Source organism: Megalobrama amblycephala, linkage group LG14 (assembly GCF_018812025.1).
Source record: "Megalobrama amblycephala isolate DHTTF-2021 linkage group LG14, ASM1881202v1, whole genome shotgun sequence".
Classification (NCBI taxonomy): Eukaryota; Metazoa; Chordata; class Actinopteri; order Cypriniformes; family Xenocyprididae; genus Megalobrama; species Megalobrama amblycephala.
The window spans coordinates 40,481,930-40,507,222 of record NC_063057.1 but is presented as its reverse complement, the minus strand read 5'-3'; the positions used below and the strand labels follow the sequence as shown (position 1 = coordinate 40,507,222).

Genomic DNA, 25,293 nt, shown 5'->3' with positions numbered 1-25,293 from the left:
AGAAGTTATTTTGAAACTCCTTTCAAATCTGCATTTTTATATAGGACTGAGGAGGGTGGAGTTTTCATCAGAAATGAAACCTGTTATAGTAGAACTAATGGAACCAATTTTTTTTTTTTTAGAACTCATGATAAAAGAGGGAAACTATGTGGAGAATTACTGTCTTGTGTAAAAAGAACCACACACAACATATCTGAAACTACAGGCAAAAAGAGACAAACACTGGAAAGACACACAGAGACAGAAATATATAAAAATATGAAATATGAGCACTGAAATATATCGTTAAAAGACAGACAGAGATTTCACTGAGCTCAGAGCAGCATTATGTTCATTTTGAGTCTGTGAAAGATTTGGAAAGATTAAAATACTTGTCATCTCTGATCATGTCCTGCTCAAAGTGGATGGTGAAGTCTTTGAAAGAAACAGGGCAATAACTCTAAAAAGAACACAGCCTAGCTGCAGTGAAATCAACTGGTATTGTCAAGACTGGTTTTCTTGCTAAGACAGAACATGAGATCAAACACCCTGCAATAACACTCACTGATCTGGAGAGATCTCAAAATTAAAACAACTTTGTTTTTAAACTGACAGACAAACTCATGTACTATACAGAGTTACAGTACTGCTGAACACTATTACAGAGACACACACACAAAAAATAATAATAATAAAAGAATCTGTTTTCTATGACCTTCACCCCTGGGCAATGGCTGGAGAAGTCCAAGGGGGAAATGAGTTAGAAGGGGGCCACGGAGGTACCAACTGGGAGGACGGGTGGGAAGTAAACAAAGAACCCCCGTATTGGCCAGGAAACAAAGAGGGTGAGATGGGGCGGGTAGGGATAGGACCAGGCGAAAAGTTGAAGGGTGAAAGGTGCCAGCTTAGGAACTGCCTGATGACCAGGAAACACAAAGGGTGAGATAGGAGGGGTAGGAATAGGATTGGTGGTCTTTCTAGGAACAAGGACTCTCTCCACTGGTGGGGACTTGAGAATTGCCTTATTATTGAAAACAGTCTTGGGACAAACTCTTGATTGGGAAAGGACCTAGTGATCTCAGGGGCCATGACCACTCTGGCAAGGAGGGTGAATGTCTGGAAAATGGGCTCAGGGAATACAGGAACAGACATTGGACTGAAATTTGACTTGTCAACATGGGCCTTCTTTTGGGGGCCCATGGCGGGTCAGGCGGCCATGGCAGTTCAGGCGGCTCGGGGGCCCAGAGTGGGGCTGGTTGCTCAGGGGGCCATGGTGGTGCAGCCTCTGTGGCCTCGGCCCCTATGGCCACGGGTATATGGCGCCCCCCCAAAGAATTATTGGGAGGAGCTAAGGGTCTCTGGGCTGGAGCGGGGTCTGGAGCAGGCTGGCAGGCTGGAGCGAAGTCTTGAACTGACTCGGGGACAGGAGCGGAGTCCTGAGTGAGGCAGCCATCTTGACCGAGGGCTCAGGCGTGGCGGCCATCTTGAGACAAGGCTCTGGACTGGCAGTCATCTTGCGACGAGGCTCTGGTGTGGCGGCCATCTTGAGACAAGGCTCTGGAGTGGTGGCCATCTCACTCCCAGAGTTGAGGACTTGGGGAACGGCAGGAGGACAGAAATGGACGGAACCACTGGAGGGATATGTGGAGGGAACCGGCTCGAGGTGAGATCTCGTGTGTTTCTGATGGGGCTGGATAAGGAGGAGACTTCTTGACTTTAACTTCTTCGACTTCGAAAATTGAGCCATTTAAATACAGCTGATTAATGGAATCGACTAGGGAATAATAACAAATGGGTTCATTATACCGTATGGTTTCCATATCCAGTCCCATGCAAAAATAAACACAGAGCGAGATCTCCGGACAGCTCAAGAAATTCCTCCACATACCTCTCCAACAGATGGCCTCATACGTCTCCAAATGACCATCACTGTGGGCTCAAATGATGGAAGGACAGTGTTGCCTGAAATTGCATGCATCATTTGTAATATAGAATCAAACATATTATGGTTGAATCATAATAAAATAAAATGACCTGCTAACAAACTTGACTGGTGCTGACAGGCTGTTCTGTGATGCTCAGATGCCATATGTTTGTCAAGTTTGTCCTTTCTGTAGGATTGGCAGGGAGACTCCATAAATGGCCGGGTCTGATTTCCTCTCACAACCGCTTGTTTATGCTTTCTACATATTCGACAGAACATTCCTAAAACCAAAAAGAAATCTTAAATAATTTCATTTTCATTCTTTATGTGCTATCTATCTATCTATCTATCTATCTATCTATCTATGTCACATAAATTGGTTGTCTGGGAGGGTAATGCTTTGTAAAAGTTAAAAAATGTTAACATAAGATATCTCTTTAAAAAAATAAAATAAACGTATTCAAATGTTTTTAAAATGTGTTAAATAAATGTGACAGCAGGGTTCTTATCTATGTATTTAGTTACTTACCAAGATCAGTCTTGTACAGCCAAGGGGAGTATTTTCCCTCTGACAGCCAAGCTGGGTCAAAACAGTTGATGACTGGACTTTTGATGCTTGTCAGGGCCAGGATGTGCAGCACTTAGACTTGGAGCAGGAGAGCGACTGTTGCCATCTTCAGTTCCCTGTGAGAGTTTAAAAAAACGCAAATATTTTTGTCTGGTTTTCATCTGTTTGATGCGACATATTTCCTGCCGCACGCTCTCTGTCCGCTAGTGCTCATCTGTATGTGACGCAAGTGTTTGTTTGTGTGTGAGTGCGCACGCGTGCAAACACAGACAGAAAAGACATGCCATCGTGGAAATAAGATAAATAACATATTACTTAAGGGCTATTTAGTTTGTTTAATAAAATAACAAATTGTAATCTGGCGCTATAAAGAAAATCAAATCAAATTTACTTGACCTTCAAGGGGGGCGGGGCAAGCCATTAGGAGGGCGGGGCGCCCCCCTTATGTAATGGTAGGGGAAACCCTGCTGTGTAAAAAATTCCCCCTCTGAAAGTATCTGCTCACAAGGTAGAACTTTTTCAAAGTTCCGGAACTTTGGGGGGTTGGACTTGCACGTTGAACATGCTGACTGGTTGAGTTCATGTAGCATTTTGATTGGTTGACTCCACGCAACATTTTATTTCAACCATTGTTTTTTTAAAAGTCTGTTACAGTGCATGCAGTGAGATTTGTTTGATATTCGAATCAACAACAGAGTTTTAAAAATATGACCGATGGACTGATGATGAGGTTCAGGCTTTATTAAGCTTATATGTGGAAGACGAAATCCAGCGGGAACTAGAAAGTTGCGCGCAGTCCTACGTCACCGGTCTATCTTCATGATACTTTAGACCGCTATGGAAACACAGCTAGCAATAGGTCTGGGGCGAAAAAAATTTCCTGGGACAAATTGTTCCGGGTAATTTTGGTGGAAACGCGGCTAATGTTTCCATATTCTTGCGGAAGGTAAAAAGGCCTCAGTGACAACCACATCAGAGTTGCACAATGTTTCACTCACCGTATATTGTAGATACAAACGCCACCATCTCTTGTCTTTCCCGAGTTTTCTTTCTGCTTAAACAAGGGAAAACCCTTCAAAATAAACCATTGAACTAGGGACATCATGGTGGAGCCAGGTCTCTGTAAAGACCATCAAGCAAGAGTCTCGATAATCATGGCAAATCCTTGAGTTTTTGAATAGCTCCTCTATTTTGTTTCTTAAAGAATACACGTTGCTCAAAATCATGGATGGCAGCGGTGGTTCATTACCCCAGTTTCGGAGATGGATTGCATCTCTCTTTCCTCTTCTTCGGTGTTGTGTAGGATGAACATGCTTATTCCTGATATCCTCAGATATTGTCTGTGGATGGCGTTTTCTTTACAGGCCTCAGCAGCTCCTGTCTAGTGTAGCAAAATGATTGCACGCCAGCAGAGCGTGCAGGTGTCACTCGATTCGAAAACCAAATTCTCCTCTCCGATCAGTACCAACAGTAAAAACTGTGCCAGAATTGTCTTCATTATGATAAAAGCATAACTTGACTAAACAAACTTAAGACAATACTTAATACATGAACGCATAGACAAACAAGCTGGCCAATGCACACGTGTCCGAGTTGCCAGCAAAGCAGCGTCACCGGTTGCAATAATTATTTTACAATTGCTTAACACACACATACAATTATTTATTCCACATCAATATAAAAAACAAATAACATATGGCTCTTACAAGAAACTTACACATTAAGTGTATTGTGATTGTCAAAACATTTGGTAAATAAACACGTTTTAATTAAGAATTGTGACAATGATATGGTACAATGACTGGTGTGCTACTGTTTTTAATTGTGCCAGACACAAATTTCATGATTTCAATTCATAAGCTTGCGATTGGATTCCAATGTTGATTCAATATTGATAAATATTAGTTACAGTAGCTATGTTGTGGAAATTTTTAAAAAATTATTGTAATTATTCTTATATGCTGATGATTACATGTTTTCTCTTACAAGTGTGTGTGTAGAGCCTTTTAGTCATGTAGAACAGCTACTTTTGGGGACTTATTTTTGGCTTGTGGCCAAGCCAGAGTAAAAGACCATGTTTGTATGAAAAACAAATGTATAAGTTGTGGTGTCAAGTCAAGTCACCTTTATTTATATAGCGCTTTTTACAATGTAGATTGTGTCAAAACAGCTTTACATTAATAACTGGTACACAATGTTGGCTGCACAGCAGCTCTTAAAGAATAGTGTCAATGCAGGAAGATCAAAGCACTGTTGATTATTAAAAGTGAAGTCAAATGTCAAGTGTCCCCAACTAAGCAAGCCAAGGTGTAAGAGGATTATGATTGTCACGTGACAGGTGGCAGAGTTTTTCCTGGTTATGTGCCTGATATGGTAAACGGACAGAGGCTTCAGCCTTGGAGGTTAGAGATATAAAAGTGAGGGGAAGCTTTCGTTCTTTGTCTTACACTCTGCAGCTTTTTGTGAGCTTGTATGACTGTCTGACCTTTCTTGCAAGAAATAAAACTTTCGAAAGACAGTTGGATGTGTTTGTCTCTTATGCAGTCGAGTCAAATTTTTGCCACAACAAGCTACATGTTAATTTTTCTCAAGGAAAAAAATCTCTCAAGGAATGCTGTAAACATACAGGGAGACCTGGAATTATTACTAAACGTTAAATATATCTTAAAATATGTCAGTGCTATTGTTTTTCAAATGTGTACTTTTATAAAAGCTACTTAAATATCCTAATTAAACTAAGGCCTAATCCTGGCTTAGGCTAAGCCCTGTCTGTGAAACTGGGCCATTATGATGTAGTTTTTAATATGATACCATTTTTTAATTATGAGTTTTTCTACCTAACTATCATGCTGGTCATTAAAAGGCTTTCCTAGGGTAAATGTAAGCTGTATTATGGACCTTTTTCAGACACTGATGAGAATATGGTTGTGTGGCATGAGAGTGAGAATGGTGTCAATTGCACGAGTTTCGTGCTGAATGCCTGAGAGTTGGCAGCCCTAGCTCTAGTCTCATGACAGACCAAAAATTCATTCTCTGAAACTAAAAACTCAATTCACATAATGAAGTACAGACACTACATGGTAAACAGATATGTTGTTTTTGGCTCATTTAATGACCGATTCTTCACATAGTTTCACCCATATGTCCTTTTGAAAAACTGAGAAAGTTCTGGTATAACAGGTTTAAGATTTGAAGAAAACAAGCTGTTTTGTTGCTGGCAGAGTACAGAGTATCAGAGGAAACAATTCTGGAAAGAGGGGTGTGGGGTGGGGGTCAGCTGTTATGATAAATAGTTGACCCAGAAGTGGGAAATAGAATAAATGAGATTTAATAAAGAAGCCAAGAAATAATACAGACAATCAAAACAGAAAAAGTAGTCCCAATTTTTTGATGATGATGATGAAGCTTGGCAGGCAATCACTGCGATGGGTAAACAGATGACAGAAGAGATGAAGCACGAGACTGGAAAACAGGAACAAACATCACAGTCAACGAGAATGTTCCAACAAGAAAGGACTGTTTATAAAGGGAAAGGTGATAGTGTGCAGGTGTGGCATTAATCAGGCAGCAAAATCAAATGTTTTTGCGCAACATCACCATGTGATAATGCCACATCTACCGAACACGAGAGGAATGCAGAAACAAAGCTGAGGATAATTGCTAAAACATTTCTTGAAAACATCACCTACTTTTTCAGACCCAAATCTTCAAACTACACTCAGAGGTCATCTGACTCTTCTGTCAAAATCAAACCTCAAAACCATTTTTTCTGTGCTCAAAATTGAATATTACTTTCAAATCATACACACAGCACATTAATATTACAAAACACTACAGATCATTCATTTCTACATCAAAAAACAGAGAACACAGCATCCAAAGCATGAAGTTAAAAGAAAAAAAGTATTTGGTAACAAAGTCAATTTACAATTACATAAAGATAGTTTTCGACTTAAGATTTCCACTTAAGTAGAAATTTCGGGTATCTATACTTTACTGAAGTAATTATTTTTCAACTTTTTACTTCTACTCCTTACATTTTCACGTAATTATCTGTACTTTCTACTCCTTACATTTTAAAAATAGCCTCGTTACTCCTATTTCATTTCGGCCTGTTTTCATTCCGGCTTGAAAAAAAAAAAACTATCCAGATAAATCGCGCCATCCGGATAGAGTGAATTTGATTGAGGTTGGATGAGAAGTATAAACATCATTCTGACAGATGCAGTTTTATTGGTTTGTACGCGATCCATCGCACCTGCACATGACACAAATCACGTCACACTCCAGCAAGGAGGACATAGTCAGTGTTGGGGGTCGTTACTCAAAAAAAGATTATTTTATCTTTTGCCATTTTTTCCTTTTTATTATGATACGACAGAGAGTAGACAGGAAGTTAAATGGGAGAGAAAGGGGGCAACAGGATTGTGAAAGCATGAGCCAGAACTCGAACCTTGGTCACTTGAGCTGCCTACAAGGCAATCAGTGGCTTGATATTTTATTCTCCATAATTCAATACATTTTGTCTGTATATAAATGAACCTTCGTTATGTAATCACAGATTAAAAATATATAAACCAAATATTGATTGCATTTAAGAAAAGGCTCAGCACTCAAGGCTCTGTCGCTTGTTGTACAGTGTCTTTGGGTGGATCGCTATGGAGGATTGCGGGCAACATTAAAAACAAATCTCAAACAGTCCTAAAATTAGTGACTTAAGCCGGGATACACTGCATGATTTTTGGCTGTGCCATTGTGAAAAAATCGTGGCGATTTTAATAATATTTCAATAAAGGGTAAAAATGTAAAATGTCCTAGGCCGAACATCACTTTTGGTCACTGTATGGCAGTTCATTGACTTTTTTTAACTAATCATGCGCTAAAAACAAGCCACTTTTATGAGGGTTTTGGGATTTCCTGGAGTTGTGGGAGCCATTGATGATGGATTTCATGGTTGCATCACTCTTCTGTAAATGAGGAAACATATATCAATGGAAAATTCAGCAGCATCAATAAATGAAGCATGAAACTAGACCTTGTTGCAGTAAACTCTTGTGTGGAGGGGAGATTAATTGATGGTAATGACCTTCATGATTTCCAAAATCGAAATGCACTTGATTTTTCGAATAAAGAATGATTGATATTTTTAATAAGATTGACTTGATTTTCTCTCAAGTTCAGCGCTTTCAGCCAGAAGCCAGCAGAAGAGGAGGTTCTCGAGGTCAACAAGCAAAAGGAGGGGCGCAAAGGTACATATTTCCAAGGATTAAAAATTGACATTCATCTAATCTACATTTACATCTAATTAATCTACATCTAATCTATAAGCATTATTCTTTCTTAGTTTCATGCACTTTCCAACCACTTTTGCAAGATGGGCAAAAGCAGTTGCCAAGAATGTTTTCATTAATCAAGAACGAAAGTCAGAGGTTCAAAGACGAACAGATAGCGTCGTAGTTCCAACCGTAAACGATGCCGACCTGCGATCCGGTGGCATTATTCCTATGACCCGACACAACTTCTTCCTCTTCCAATCATAAAAATAACAATGTTTAATGGAGACTCATTTCACTTAAAGCCTCTGTCAATATACTCCCATGTGGAGTGCAATGTTTATAACATTAAGGCCGGTTTCACAGACAGGGCTTAGGTTAAGCCAGGATTAGGCCTTAATTCAATTATTAACATACACTAGAAAAAAAACATTACTGGTGTGCATCTTGAGACAAAACAATGGCTCTAACATATTGTCAGTGCAAGTTACTTTCAGTTAAAACAGCTCAAACGTGCATTTTAGGACTACCTGTAGCTTAAGCCTTGTCGGTGAAACCGGGGGAAAAGTTCATATCTCTAATAATGAATCAAGAGGACTGAGGAGACGCATTGATTTGTGTCTTGATGCGAGACTACACTGAAAAGGCCATGCATGACTAGGACATGCTCCTAGGACATTGGATGTTGCTACTCTGACTTATTGTCCACACCTCTACAGCCACTACTAGTAACAAAGGACTTAACTTTTTGTAACAACGGGATAAGGATTAGCTCGTATTTACTTTCCTGGTGGAAGGCGGCCAGTTGAGTCAGATGAACAACGGCACCGACTATAACCAGGTCTGGTTTTACGCCCTGTTCAGAGTCAGCTAGGATACTCTCCATATATCTTGAGAAAACGTGCGTAACAAAATCAAAGCAGACCAAGTGGTGATCCGTGCTGTACTGTCTCACTTCTCTGTACGCAGTGACCCAACCGGCCGTCTTCCACCAGGCAATCTTGTTAAAATGAAAACTCGCCCTAGGAAATATGGATAAGATATCAGTGTTTCAGACCAGCAAGGACTGAAATGTCTGCCCTATGAGCCGATCCTTAACCCGTTTTTACAAAAAGTTAAGAACAGTTGAGTACTGCAGTAGATATAATCATCACTCATCTTGAAATGGTTACATTTTCATCAGTTTTGAAAGGATGACAGCAAAGTTTGTCTTGTATTTATTGAACATGTCCAACAAGTCATGGGGGAAAAATAATGTGTTAAAAATGTATCTCCCAGCACTGTCTAACAGACACATGGAAAGACTATATGAATATTATAATGCAGCTATAGTGGGAATCAAGGCTTCATTGTGACAGTGAGCATATGCCTATACGAAACAAACGCTCAGGTGTGAAAACACCCTTAACTCCTGAAGTTTGATACACTTCCTATTCACTGACTGATCTGTAAAAGAAAGCGTGTTGTAATCTGAAGTAACCTACAAGACCAGATATACATCACTGCATACCATGATACAGTGCAGGAAAAACTAGGGAAATTAATCCAGAATTACCCAGCACATATCCGACACGCAGCTGGTACTGAACATCCCTCTATTTGTGGTAATAACTACGGTAGTTTTCAAACCATGCCTCTCTTGCCTGTCTCTTGGTGGGAGCATTTCCCAAGCATTTAGTAGAGTCACAAGAAGGTAAATGTTGTGGTCTGCTCAACCCTCCTGCATACATGTTGCATTACTCTCACCACAAGTATGGAGCTCCCACGCTTGTTTCTGCAGTTGTTCATAACTGTGTGCAATAGCAACGTGTATGAGAGTCAGCTGTTAAATGTATGTCAGTGACGAAGCACACGTTTTGAAAAGCCGTATAACATCTGCCATAGGATTGGCCAGTGGTGCCCCAGAAGTAGAAAGGAAAAACATGCCTTTGTCATCTGGGCTTTTTTTGTGTGTGCAAGTAGTCCGTGCTGATCATTGTGAAGTACACATTAAAATACTGTTGGGAGATGTGTACAAAGAAGCTAAAGTTTTAGTACTTCTCCAGCGACAGGACATAATATCCCAGATAACTTAAGAACAGCAAATGCATTTCTCCAAATAAAAGGTAAATATACAATACCACACATCATGATTTTCCAGTGATATAAAATAATATTTTATTTATTCATGCTTTCTGTTTTTATAGTTTTAGTGTACAAATGGTTTTGCATTTTTCATGGTAATAATGAAATAATTATTGAAACAGAGAATTAACTTAATTTACTGAAACGTTCAAAGCCATTAATGCTGACCAATAAGCCATAAGAAATAAACTGGGAATAGTATATTTCCCCAAACACTTGGTGACCCAACAATTCAAGCTTCAGTTAAGCATACTATACCTGTTGCGGCTGTGACGTCATCGGCGCGCTCTCGCTGCGGGTCCGCGGGAGGTCTGAGCGGAGCGAGGTATGTATTTGTTCACTTCCGTTCAAAAGTGTTTAAAAGGGAAAGAATAAATGCGTAATTGATCTGTGTTTCGTTAAAATGTGTAAATGAGATAAGATTGAGTAAATTACCTTTACTTAGTACTAGTTTAAAGGCGTTATATCTGCAGAAGTAGATTTTTTTTTTTACTGTGGGAATGCTGTGTGGTTGTACGTTAGCATCTGTGTAAAGCCAGACTGCTAATTTCCCTTATTTGGTTGAATGTTTGGCAAGAGCAGGCAAATTCATAATACAGCGATTAATAACTGCATGTTTCCAACCAATGCAGGTATGGATATGTATTTTGATGTGTATTTGAGTTCTTCATCATTTGTGTGGAATTGAATTGGTTAACATAGACCAGGGCTATTCAGTTAGCTTCATTCGAGGCTTGCCGAATTATCGAATTTAAAAAATAGACAAATAAATAAATAAATGAAAAAAATTGGTTTTAAATGAAAATATTCTGAAAGTGAGACTTGGTAACCATGCATGATTACTCACTACTACTGTAAAATATTATTATATTATGATATTATACATAAAAAACACCTAAACACAGGTAAAAACCATACACACCTTCACAAAGAAATGATAATCATATACCAGAAGCGTGCAATTGTGTTCTGAAATGAGGCAAACGTCCTATTTTTACATTAACAATGTAATTAATGTTCTATTTATTAAAACCAAATCAATCTCATCAAGTTTAAGCATTTTTACATTTATTCCAAAATAATAACTAAAGACAGTAACAATTTATTCATCTAAGGTACGCAATATAATATCAATGTGGAAAAAAATTACTTGGTGTTTTTTTTTTTTTTTTCTGCTTAAAATTGGACACTATAACAATATCATTAAACTTTTTCATAAATTTTTTAATTTACTTATTTTTTTAAAAGTTCATTTAAAAGTCTCATTTTATTAAAAACAAACTAAAATAGACTATGTTTAAACAATATATTTTCTTTGTGTATGGATTTTCAGCTGTTCTTTTTAGGAACTTATTTCAGATCATCAGTCATGCTCGTAAACACTGTCACAGACACAAAGATGATCTTTATTTCACCAAGCTGATTGCACTAAAACCCCTGCAGTCATCATGTTTGCAGGTCTTTTCAAGTTTGATTTTACATGACATAAAGCAGTGATATCTAAGTGGGTGAGCTGTTTACTTACTTTTTAATTGGTTTTCCCCATTGACGGCATCATTTTATTCATTTACACTGATGCACACATAAACAAGAAGCAGGATTTATTGCACAAACCAATCATATCCGATCATATCTATTGCTTCCTCTCACATGACTCCACCCTCCCCCTCTATTACCCTCCACAAAACCCACCACACGCTTTAGGGGGTCTGTTGATTTTCTATGAGCTCAAGGAAGGCATGAGAGACACAGACTCCTGCTGTAACTTTACCTGTGGGTATTGCTGTTGGTGTGTGTTCAGTGTTCTTTTAGAAAGACAGTGACTTTTGTTGTCACATTCTGTAATATTTGCATCTGGGTTTTTTTTATTTTTTATTTTGTAATATGGATTATATTCTCATTCTAATATTTTGAGGATGCACTGCCTCCCTTGCCTTCTCAGAGGAAATGCTCCCTAAAGGTGACATAAATGACTATAACATAGTATTCAATATAAATATTCCACATTTTTGTCCAAACCAAGGTAAATTACTACAATACATTCATGGTAAATGTTTGTAAGGGTGGTCATTTTGGGATTTAAAAGTTTTCTAACTTGGTTCATGGCACAGTGTTTCTCCTGTTTTCCTCACCAGTCTTATTGGGAATGTTAAGGCTGTTTCATCTGATGTAAAACTAGTTTAATCATTGAGTGATTTGTATCCGGTAAGTCTGTGTTGAATTTAAATGCTTCTCACTGGATGTCACAAAGCTGTTTAATAGTGGTATCAAGTAAACTAGTGAAACACATGAAAACAGCATTATTTGTTGTTGTTACTGACCAAGAAACAACTTCAGATTATTCAGTGACAGAGCAGTCTGCACAAATCTGAAATGTTTCAGATCGTTATGCAAGCACAATATGGCCAATTCACCGAAAAGAAAGAATCTAACCAAAAGAATGATTATAATGATAGGTATTGCTGATTCAGTCAAAAAATATTGAAATAGTTCACTTTGTTCTATGTGTAGTATAGTTCAGCTTGTGAGATGAAAGAAAAATATGAAAATGAAACATGTTCATTAAAGCTCAGTTCATTCATTCAAAAAAAACCACCCGAAAAGGTAGAAAAGAAACATCATCCAAACAATTGTTAAATCCAATCACTCCTACTGAAATGTCTATTTTTAATCAATTTACTTGTTAACTTTGAAAAATATATAATATATTATCTTATAATATTATGAATAATTGCAGTTATTTTTTATTGTAGACCATATTATAATGTGGGTTACAATCAGGACGTGTATGTGTTTACAAAGCAGTCTTCAGTGGGCTGAAGGATGTGTGTGGTGTAGGCAGAGAATTTCAGTTTTGTTTTACCTCCAATTCATGATTTCATCTATTGAGACTTGTCTCGTGCTGGTTCATGATTGAAATAAGTGGTCTCTCCTGAGGAGCATATCCGATGTAATGCCGAAGAGTCTATGTAACCCTTCTCCTGGATGCCATAGAGGTCGATGGGGGCCCATCAGTCTGTAGGCATCACTTGGGAGGCAGTCGGGGTAAGTGATGAAGGGTGGAAAGCCGGAGTTGCATTTATGGAGCAATGCATTGTGATGTGCTCTGATAGTCTGCTGCTGCTGGTAGATGTGTTTCCTCCCAGTCTGGCACAGGACCTTCTCCCTGGACCGAGGTTTGTCTTCAAAGCCAGTCTCATCACAGTTGTAGATGAGCTTTGGCTTGTCCTCCAAACTGTGCTTCACATAGAGGGCCTCATACAGGTTGAAGAAACCTTTAATGGCCTCTGTCCTGGGAATCTGTCATCAATTTTGGATGGTGGGCCTTGAACCTGGACCACCAGACATCACTCGGTTCCTTCTCAAATTTACAGTGGTGCTCTCGGTTCTGCTACTCTCTTTGATGATTCCAATAGCAAGAACTTTTACTAAACTTGTTATTGGGAAGCCATTTTTTATTATAAATAAATACAAATCTCTTCCTCTCCAGGTGTCAGGGCCGAATTAGGATGAGGGTTGTGGGTATATTTATTTGTTTTGTAGTCTTGTAGAGTGGTGTGGGGAATACTATAGTTTTGGCTGTTGCCCTCAAGCTTGCTCCTGCCTTCACTTCCTCAACTGCCTTCTCTAGCAACTCCTTTGGGTACTGCTTTTTCCTTCCTGACATCTTTCCCTTTTGTTTTACTCTTTGAAATTAACAAATGATTACAAAACTGTCTGAATTTAAACAATAATTTGTTGTATGAAATGTGTGAACATCCTGTCATTGTTTAACTTTGTTAAATAATGTACTTTTTATGAAAAGTTGGCTATGAAATAACATCAAAATCAAGTTATAGTTCATCAAAATCAAGTTAAGAGTTATAGTTCATGTTTAATTTGTTAAAGAAGGACCATTTAAATCAGGGGCTGAGCCAGACACTGTTAACATTCGGGGCTTAGCCCAAATCTATATTTTTCCAATGACATTTTAATGGAAGAAAATTTAGTACATTTTAAGGTTAAATGCATCAATCTGGGGCATTTTGGAAGCTCAAAATTAAGAGCTTCAACCCATGTACAGTGTGCAAATTGACCAAAGAAACAGCATTGTACCTCAACATGAAAGAGGGTTTAGTTCTTTTTAGTCTGTAGTATCATCTTTTTAGTTGTGATATAGTGTCTACATCGTTTTAGGTGTTTTAGGATGCCAAACAATTATTACAATGAAATAATAATATAATAATGTTTTAGGCCTATATAATTATTCATATGACTAATATCCATATATTGTAAAAAAAAAAAAAAAAAAAGCTCTCTAAATAAATTACACTTTTTATTAGAAATTATAAGACTTTTGTACTAATTTCTAAGATAGGTCTAAATCCTTGAGCTTTTATTTTGATCACCAGATCACCAGCTGATCGCGTGAGAAAATGTGCGCACTTGCAGTGCATACAGACTGTATATATACTTAATCACTGTATTTTGCTGTTTTATAAAGGCACAAAGCCATATCACAGTTTCGATTTTAGTTCGTTGGCAAAATACAACGTTAGAGACCATTTACATGTTTTAAATTTTCGGTTCATTATGAAACGGTGTCACCGGTTCATTAATGGGAAACACTGAATGAACGTTTAGCTGACAAATGTGCCAAAGTTGTATTATCAACTGTTATATCATAACAAAAACCCTTCAACTGGACCGAAAGAGAGTCTCGAGGCCTGCCGCTGCTCTGAGTGAGTAACAGGAGGCATGGCTCTGTACATCTGCGGTGTGCGTGAACGCGCTGTCGGAGAGAAGAGAGAGAAAGCGCTACCGGTAACGCTGTATGTATGGATAGTACTGTAGAAAAGCGGTATTGAACTGTTTAACATATTTTAATAGAGAGATATGTTTAGAAAAATGATATTTTGACAGCACTGCCACTGTTAAGAAACCTCAAACCTGAAAGATTTGGGACTTGACTCAAAACATTCAGGGCTGAAGCCCCGGCAAAATCGGCTGGCGCCGCCCCTGATTTAAATAGTAAAAATGTTAAATTCATGTAACATTCAGGGATGCAAACAGGTAAGGGGGAAAAAGGTGAGAACGTCGTATGGGGCGGGGCATGCTTTGTTTTTTGTTTTGTTATTTAATTTGCTTTACAAGCTAATTTGTAGTTACTTTAAGGGATTTTTTATTCATTTTTACTACCATATATATATCCAAAACTAATGCAGGATATTTAAGACAACATTGGCTGATTAGACGGCAATACTGAGCTAAACTGCAAACTGTTTGCCCTCTCTCTTTACCATTCCCACATCTCAGGCCTCAAATACATAAAATATTCCCCATTAAAGACATTAGTTTTTAAAGTAAGAGTAAAGGAAACAATGTACAGTACTCATTGAAACAACCAAGTACTCTTGTAAGCGTGGAGCGATTCTGCAACACACGCCTCACGAGCAGAGGAACTTTTATTATGCCACAGTCGCCGGCGTCGCTTCCGCTTTTCAGGTCATGAGTATGAGGTATGGCAGCTCTGTTTATCATATTAGATATATTTGAGAGTGTTGAAAATGATCTTATAACGTTACTCTGTGCGTTCGCTCGGAAACCGAGGGTAACGCGGGTATGACAATTGACAGGCGACTCCTCGCACGTCCCGGAGTCTTGGATAAAATCGCAATTTTCTCATGATTTACAAATAGTTGGAAACATTTGGGATATTGTAAATACTCAAGTGAACAAAATATATAACACTGGCCTAGTGGTTTTTGGATATTTTAGTGCAAAAATCTTACATATTGCACCTTTAATTTAACACTCTGAGGTCTGAGGTATCGCCGGCGATACCACCGCGTTTTTTTTCTAACCAGTGTGAAAGAGACTCAAAATACTCTGTCAATGTTGCACATACAATTAAGAGCTATACACCATTTTAATCTGTGGAATATCTTCTTTTATTTGTGTACACTCAGAGTAAAAACAAAATGTTGTGCTTTTTGCAAAATAAAGAAAACTAACATGATGCGTGATCTCTCGTCTCCCTCAGAACGAAGTCCAATCTGATAGTTCTCAGAAAATGAACTGTAACTTAGTGAATACTAATCACAAAAAAATTAGACTTATGTCTAAAAAAATGTTGAAATGTCAGGTTTTAAATCATGTACGTCAAATCAAAAACAAATATTCTCTGTTTATGTAATCTGTATGAAAAGAGAGCCATGTCAGAAGTCTGTGAGTCAGCTCATTATCCGCTAATGCGGCCACGCCCACGGAGCCAGCGCTATTTGGACGCAAATTCTGAGTCAACACATGCATACATCGTCTCAATTGTGTATTTATTGTCTTCAAAAGTGTTTTGAATAGCCATAGTTAGCGATCTCTGGCCTCTGTTAGTTCGGTTAGTTCCTGGATTGCCTATTCTTCTTTAGCAGGCATTTGTGGACTAAAGGTGCACAGAACGCCCTCCGGCTGCAAGTATGAATTGAAAACACATATCCAGCGCTCAGTGATGACAATAAATTCTGAATATTACTCCTCTGTATAGAAAATTGACAAACATGAGATTTCATCAATATTTCTCCAAATGTGCATGCTTTTAAGCTAAAAGGCTATATGAAATGCCATAGAGGTAACATAATTATTCAGACACTTTGCATCACAGAAATACATTATATTTTAAAGAATATAATAGAATACCATTATTTTAAATTGTAATAATATTTCACAGTATTGCTGTTTTTTCTGTATGTTTGATATACACCACATGATCACAGAGAGTTTTTTCACAGCCTACCTGACTGAAAGAGCTCATTATTATGCAAGTCATTTCAGGTCATTATTATGCGATTATTTTGTCTTCTCAGGTGAGAATCGCCCATTATTCATGATGATTCACGCCTCCACGCATACTGTGTTTCTTGACCAAAGATGTTTTAGAAAATTTAAATCTCTCTATTGTTTTATATGAAAGAGTTGTCAGAATAATTTTTACATAATTTTGAAGCAAAAACTCTAGTCAACAACCTCCAATACCCAGAAGTCTTGTGAACACAGATTTAATATTATTTTTTTTGGCCTTTTTCAGTGACTTTAAGTTTTTTGTTTTTTCAATAACCACGCATAAATGTTATTCCTTCAAAAATACAAACATGTACATACATGTTCCTCACATATTATTGTAGCCTAGTTTGTGCTGAATACAGTGTAATGACACTTTTGTCATTAATATTAGGGATGTCCAGATCCGATCACGTGGTTTCAGACTCGATCGGAATCGGACGTTACCTCCCGATCAGGACTCGGATATATATGTATTAGGGGTGCAACGGTTCTCTGTAAAAAATCGAACCGTACGGTTCTCCACTTACGGTTCGGTACGCACTTGCTCCGCGGTCCATCTCAAATGACGACGCATCTATTGGTTAATATGGTTTGTTTTAAAATAGCAACGTGGAAAACAGACAGACAGAGTTCAGATAATGTATGTTTCAGTCAATGGATGCACAAAACGTTACAACAACGATAATCAGAAAGCGTGGACAAAACAGTCACTCTTTGTAAACTGTTAACTGCGAGTGCCGTCTGCTCTAATGTCCAGTCATTTACGCCGTCATCGCCGTTGATAGCGCGAGCGCAGGTGAGACCTGAACAGCACACGTTGCTATCTGTGTTTAAACTAACTCATTTAAGCCTTGCTGATTTAAACCTTCAAGAACAAGACGCGAAAGAGAACTCGCGCGCGCTGTGAGAAGATTTGTGTGCGCTCATCCGAAGCGCGCACACGCTTATTTGCGTCAGCGCGCAAATACTGAGTTCTCTTTCAAGTCTTGCGCTTCAGCGGACAAATTCATACAAAAATTATGTCAACATGCCCGTCTTAGCGAGTATCCTAGCAAATATAGTCGGTTATGTCTTAAGTGAACGTATATTAGTCGAGAAAGACAGCGCATGTGTAACAGTAGGCTATATGTACTGGATCGTCTTATAGGGAAAAAAAATATTCCTGCTGCATGTATTTAATGTTAAATCAAACAACAAATAACAAAGAAATCACTCACTGCTCTTGACTGAATAGTTTTTGTAACTTCAATAATGATTAATCTTTATTTATTTTATACAGTAAAGATAATATGCAGTGATATTTTATATTTGATTATCCATTTTCTGTACGTGAAAACTACTGTTAGATACCTGAAAAGCACTGTTCCTGGATCTGTTTTTTCGCTCTTCTTTATTCTTTTTTATGTATTATAGAAGTATCGGATCGGGACTCGGTATCGGCAGATACTCAAAATCAAATGACTCGGTCTCGAGGGCAAAAAAACGTGATCGGGACATCCCTAATTAATGTGTTTATGAACAACTGAAAAAAGCACAAATGTCAGGGCATGTCAAAACTCCTCCAGGCCCCAAATCAGCCTCAGACTCCAGGGGGTTAATTGACCCTTTATGAATATAAACATCTTTGCACGCAGGATGATGGGCAAACAGCATCTGTGCTGTCAGACGTTCTGCCTGTCTCAATTGTCATTTAAAAAAATCCTATTTCAAAGCATTTATTTAATGATACATATTATATTTAACATAATATTCATTTCATAAGACTGTAATACTGTTACAAGCATAAATGAATTAAAAAAGTCTGGGTACGTTTGCTCCATTTCAGTTATTCACCCAGCTGTTGCAGAGCTGAGCTCACACACGTCTCAAGGAATGAACACAACATGAGAATGAATGAGGAAATCTCCTGCGGCAAGTAGAAAGGTTTGCAGTTTATGAAGAGCGCCCTCAATTAGGAGAGCACATCTTCTTCAGCATTGTTACATCTGAACGCCAACATTCATTAATGTAGAAACACAATCCACCACCTCGTTTTCCCTTATAACTCCGCAATGCGGTCTGCTCTGAACAGCTGGAAGCCCGGCAGATGTAGCACGTTGTCTGGTATGGCTTCACTCAGCCAGGTTTCGGTGAAGCAGAGTTTGAAAATTTGTTTCAGAGTTTGATGTTAATGCAGGTGAGAAGTTCATCCATTGTTTTATTAAGGTATTGGACATTCGCAAGATGAATACTTGGGAGCGCAGTGCAAAAGTCGCATTTGTGGTGCTTAACCAGCACGCCTGTGCGTTTCCACCATCTGCATCTGACCACGCGTTTGAACAATATCTTTGCCCCTCCAACAAAACGTCTGCATAATCAAAAAACGGAAAAATATCGTCCAGTATGTGTTGCTAAATGTTAAGGAGTTTGTCTCTGGTAAAAGTTATAGAAGAAGAATGACTAACACAGAACAAACAAAAACAACAGAAGCAGCTCAACACTGAGGCCGCCATGTAACCATCTTGACTTATTAGTAGGAGAGAAGTTAAGATTTTAAGCAGGTGTATTATCATAGAACAGACTTAGAGGTTTAAACAGTGCTTCACATTCATTAGCAAAGCATCCAATAGGTTTATGTGAGGAAACGTCATCTGAAAGTGCAGTAAACATAAAAATGAAAGGAATACACTAATTGAAGAAATGAGGAGGAAAGGGGATCAATTTTTTTCTTATCCTGTGAACATTAGTATTAGTATCTATCATTCCCATTGATCTAAATGGCTGTTCTTTTAAAAACTGTAGTTACCCATCTGAGCATCAGAAAGATTTGTGAAGTTTGTGCATATAATATATTGGCATATTAATCATAATAGGACATTCATAACAAATATAATGAATCAACGCATCAAAATTTTGTGATAAATTTGCCAGCATGATCTAGAGCTGATGTGTGCAAAGTTTGGTAAAGATCTCATGAATGGCCTAGGAGGAGTTCATGATTTATTTATTTATTTATTTTAAATAGAATGACTTGTAGCAAAGAAATGAAAAATACATACACATTTTGCAAACTTAATGTTGCTTATTATAGCACTACCATGTGGCTGAATCTCACAAGATATCATACACAGCCTCATTTTAACTATATGAATGTTAATTTTCATAACAGTCAAACATTATAAAATTTACCTTATTAGCTGCTGAAATTTCATTGGCTGCCAATGGTCATGTTTGTTGAATTGTCTGAGTCAATATGTTAGCAGTTGACACAAATATAATTTCATTTGACAGTTGTAGCCCCCGATGGCTGGATTTGAGCATCTCTGTGTGTCCTCAGAACATCTGTGTGTGTCAGGTTTCGTTAAGTTTGGACCTGCTGTTCAGCAGATACAGATCAACACAAAAATGAATGCAAATTAAGATATTTTGGTTGAAATCCGATGGCTCAGTGAGACCTCCATAGCCAGCAATAATATTTCCTCTCTCAAGATCCATAAAGGTACTAAAAACACATTTAAATCAGTTCATGTGAGTACAGTGGTTAAATATTAATATTATAAAGCGACGAGAATATTTTTGGAGCGCCAAAAAAAACAAAATAACGACTTATTTAGTGATGGCCGATTTCAAAACACTGCTTCAGGAAGCTTCGGAGCGTTATGAATCTTTTGTGTTGAATCATGATTTGGATTGCGAAATCACGTGACCTTGGCGATCCGAACAGCTGATTCGACACGCTGATTCATAACGCTCCGATGCTTCCTGAAGCAGTGTTTTGAAATCGGCCATCATTATATAAGTCGGGTTTTTTTTGTTTTTTTTTTGGGCTCATTGCTTTATAATACATGAGGGTGAGTAATTAATGACATTATTTTCATTTTTGGGTGAACTAACCCTTTAAGTGCTTGGACCCCTAAAATACAATTTGATTAAAATATGTTTAACAAATCCCAATTCTACATATATAACTATAAACAATTTATTTGACACTACAATGGAACTAAATAAATGGGATCTCCATCAACACAAACAGAACTTGAGAAAAGCACAGATACACATGGTCATCATGACTGACACACACACCTACACACACACACACACACACACACACACACTGATCTCACTGTCTATATGAGAATTTATTACACACATTTATTCTGACATGTTATTTCACTGACAGAAGAGAGAAAATAAGAAACTAATAACTTCAGAAAAAAAATCCTACTGTTACTGATTCATCATCAGCTCAAATCATTATGGGTAGAATCTCTCTACAGTCTATTCTGATTCATCAACACAGTTTCACTGATGATCTAGAACAATAAACACTAAACCCAGGATAGAGCGGTTGAGTGAATGTGGTCTGGACTGTGTGGATGAGGCTCATTGTGTCTCCAGAGACGCTGTAGAAGGACAGAGTTCCTGCACTGTGATCCACATACACTCCTATTCTCCTGATGATGATCGGCTCTAAATCATCATCCTCATCCTCATCATACACTCCTGTTCTCTTGCTGATGGGCTCTACTTGGAGTTCAGTCCGTATGTTATTGTGTCTGAATGAGTATCTGTTAGAAGAGCAGAACAAACTCCAGGACTGATCATTACGTCCAAACACACACTCATAACCCCCTCCCTTCCTGCTGATGCTCTTATATGACACTGATATATACACATCACACTTCCACTCAATCTCCCAGTAACAGCGTCCACACACACTCTCTCTACACAACACCTGAGGATACACATCAAATCTGTCTGGATGATCAGGATACGGCTGCTTGGTTTCAGTGACAGTAATCACTCTGTTCTCCTCAGACAGACGGAGGTGTTTATGTGCTGTGTTTGGATCCAGATTGAGCTGATGGGAATCTGATGGAGATAAAACACATCAGGATCAGGAATTATGGATCTGTCTGATCTTTTAATGTAGCTGACATCTTCATGTTCAATATATCAGAAGTCTCTTCAATGTAGTTTACCTGATATCCTGTGCAAATCATCATTTACATGATCAACTATAAAACTCTGCTGTCATGTTTTATTCTCCTTCTACATGAAGAACATGAACACACTCAGTGAGTTTCTCTGCTTGTTTTCTTAGTGACTTACATTGTAGGAAGTTCATCCTGGTCTTGAGAGCATTGATTTTGTCAGGGTCTGTGGAAATCAACAGACATGAAAATTATCTCTTCAATGTAGTTTATCAGATATCCTGTACAAATCATCATTTACATGATCAACTATAAAACTTTTCTGTCATGTTTTCTTTCACCTTTTTCAGGAAGAATGTATGGAGAATGTATGAAGTCGTTTCTGATCATGGGAAACATGTTGGTGAAAGTGACTGGAAATCAGACATGAAAATTATCGTTACATCCATTTTTAAGACACTTCTAATATAATTTTTTTCATAATATGAGATAATGGAGGATCATTTCTGAGAGCAGATGAATCTCTGAGCTCTTTTTGAGCTCTTCTTTGCAGAAATCGAACAATACAGAAGAAGATATTTTGATAAATGTTTCTGCTGTTTTCATTACTTTCACCCCTGGTATTTTGTTTGTGAAATTAAGTTAAATGAAATCATAACTGTTACAATTAGATTCTGTCATGTCTCATCTTTGACTTAACCATCCGTGACACAGCCCAAATCTTTCAATAGTGAGAAATTATCGTAAGGGGGAATTGCAATTTTATTGCAATTCTTGTGTGTATTATGAAAATTTCAATGAATACATGGATGCCATATTTTAGTTATAATTATTAAACTCATTAAAATAAAAATGCATCATTGATGTTTTAAATACTGATATCACAAAATGATTCTATTGTTACCCAGAGTCAAAGGATTGAATGAATATGTGATAAGATCACATATGGGCCTGGTTTCACAGACAGGACTCAGGCTAAGTTATTAGGCCTTAGGGTACCCTTCAATTAGGGTATTTAAGTAGCTTTTATAAACATACCCAAGATGGTATGTCCCCAAGATCTGTCAATACAAGTTACTTTCAGTTAAAACAGCTCAAACATGCATTTTAGTCTAGGACTAGCTTAAGCCTTGTCTGTGAAACCGGGGAAATATGTTTGTGACATTTTAAGGAATAAAAGTATTTGGGGGATTTTAATATTAAATAAGGGCAACACTAGGCCTATGTTTGTGGTGTTAAAAGTGGCCTAGATTTTGTACACATTCGATGAGTCGATCTCTTCTAACCTTCAGTTCACGAGGTGTGAGGCTGAACCAGTTTTACCTGGTTTACCTGCTCACATTGTGCAGTTTGGCGTTTGACCATAGCTGTCAACATTGAACACTGAAAATAAGGGAGATTTCCCGGAATCCATCCCCAAAATAAGGGATTTTTATACGATTATTACCCACAAACTTTTTAAAAAAAGCACTAATCATTAACAGTCTAAAGAGTTTAACTACACAATATATATTAAAGAATGGCAGACCAATGGATGTTTAAAGTGCTTTATTTATGAACAAAATAAACATTATTTACACATTTTCATTTGCTACAACGTGTTTTAGCTTAATGTTGGGGGTAGGAGTGAGAAAGAAACAGCCACTTCACAGACACAGATAGTTGCGTGTTCTGAGTTAACACAATCAGAGCGTAAAAATACGGGATATTTTACGGGAAAATACTAAAACGGGAAGACAGCGGGAAAAGAGCTAAAATATGTGAGAAACCCGGAAAAAACGGGAGGGTTGACAGCTATGCGTTTGACATTTCAACTTTCTTGTTACAAATCAAACAGAATCGCTTCGTGTTGGATTGGGGCAAAATGAATGCATACCTCTCTGTCCAATCATCTTTGAAAACTGTTTTCTTAGTCAACTTTTCATTTCCTGGAAACTGACATCCGTACCCATCCAAACGCTCCAGTGAAGTGTCGCCTGATTACAAGACCAAAGAGCTGTCCAAGGATGTCAGGGACAAGATTGTAGGACCTACACAAGGCTGGAATGGGCTACAAGACCATCGCCAAGCAGCTTGCTGAGAAGGTGACAACAGTTAGTGCGATTATTCACAAATGGAAGAAACAAAATAACTGTCTCCCTCGGTCTGGGGCTCCATGCAAGATCTCACCTCGTGGAGTTTCACTGATCATGAGAACGCTGAGGAATCAGCCCAGAACTACACAGATCTTGTCAATGATCTCAAGGCAGCTAAATGTGTGTAGTTACCAAGAAAACGATTGGTAACACACTGCGTCGTAAAGGACCGAAATCCTGCAGCGCCCGCAAGGTCCCCCTTGCCTAAGAAAGCGCATGTACAAGCCCGTCTGAAGTTTGCCAATGAACATCTGAATGATTCAAAGGAGAACTGGGTGAAAGCGTTGTGGTCAGATGAGACAAAAATCGATCTTTAAATAATCCCACAAGCAGCTCACCGGCACCATCTTGTGCACCTAGTCCATAGAAGTGTGACATCTAATAATAGTACTATTAAACTATTAACAATTAATAGTTAACATAATAGAAACTAATAGTATTAGATGTCTATGCACCTGTGCATCCTCACTCATAGCTCCTCAGGAAGCTTTCTCACTCCTCATTCCTCACCTCCTCGCAGTGCATTTATAGAGTTAAAATGGCCTTAGAGACTTTCTTTGATCGGTTTCCAGGTCACAGGCTGGAGGATGGAGGAGTGAAGAAATGAGGAAGCATCCATTGGAGTATTGAAAAGCATGCAGGGAAGCATATATGAGGAAGAAGGACAAATGTTACGCTCCAAATAAAGCTCTCAGAAAGAAGTATCTTTTAGAAAATGACTTATCACGAGAGTTTTAGTCGCATAACACGGATGCGACTAAATTGGAAATGGCGTCATTTTCCAATAGTTTATTAATCGACATTTCGAAAATATCACAAAAGTTTTGCACAAATCTGTAATGGAAACACAGCTACTGTTAGAATGTAGGCCTAATGTGATTTGACATTTTGGTTACATTCACTATGTTTGTTTTCACAGCCTTCATAATAAACATTGTTTGTAGGACAATTTTGAAAAGTTTGAACTAATTTTTTATATGCAATATGCTAGTTCAATAGTATATAACAATTAGTTTAAACTTTAACCTGTGGAGGGCAGTAATACACTTAGCAGTGTCTACACTGCCAGAATTCTAATAGAGAAGAAGAAAATGAAGAAGAGAGCTAGATCAAGATGAGCATTTATGGTTAAAACTTATATAGTTTTCTTTTTTTTTTCAGAAAATGAGCGATGGTTTCACTAGATAAGACCCTTATTTCTCATCTGGGATCGTGTTGAACAATTTGAAGCTGCAGTGAAACTAATTTTTGCCTTCAACTGTTTGGTGCCCATTGAAGTCCACTATATGGAAAAAAAGAAGAAAGACATGGACATCTTGGATGACATGGGGGTGCGTAAATTATCAGGAAAAGTTTATTTAAAAGTGGACTAATCCTTTAAGCTTGTCTTGTCCTGTGTATAATTAGCCCTCTGTTTCACTTGTTGAATGCAGATTCTCTGGTTTATCATGTTTCCGCCTGTTCCGTGTCTATGTCTATGACTTTGTGGATTACTTTAATACATCTCTAACTGCACGTGGATCCGCTTCTCAGCCTACTCCTTTGCTTGCCTGAATGCCTA

The 25,293-nt window shown here is 38.0% G+C and overlaps 1 protein-coding gene across 1 annotated transcript; it reads right to left on the bottom strand.

The window, feature by feature from the left end:
* Positions 1–20,954: 20,954 nt before the first annotated feature.
* Positions 20,955–24,746, bottom strand: LOC125244478 (tripartite motif-containing protein 16-like). The gene is made up of 4 exons (XM_048154557.1): positions 23,474–24,746; positions 21,939–22,010; positions 21,776–21,823; positions 20,955–21,535 (listed from the first exon to the last, which is right to left on the bottom strand). The coding sequence occupies exons 1-4, from the start codon at positions 23,487–23,489 to the stop codon at positions 20,955–20,957; spliced, it is 717 nt and encodes a 238-aa protein (XP_048010514.1). The 5' UTR covers positions 23,490–24,746.
* Positions 24,747–25,293: the final 547 nt, after the last annotated feature.

Bases quoted from the DNA above. Each gene is read 5' to 3' on its own strand.
- LOC125244478 (XM_048154557.1), bottom strand. The intron at 21,824-21,938 runs GTGAAAGAAAAC...TGATTTCCACAG, and splicing joins ATACATTCTTCCTGAAAAAG to ACCCTGACAAAATCAATGCT. The intron at 21,536-21,775 runs GTAAGTCACTAA...TATCTCCATCAG, and splicing joins CAGGATGAACTTCCTACAAT to ATTCCCATCAGCTCAATCTG.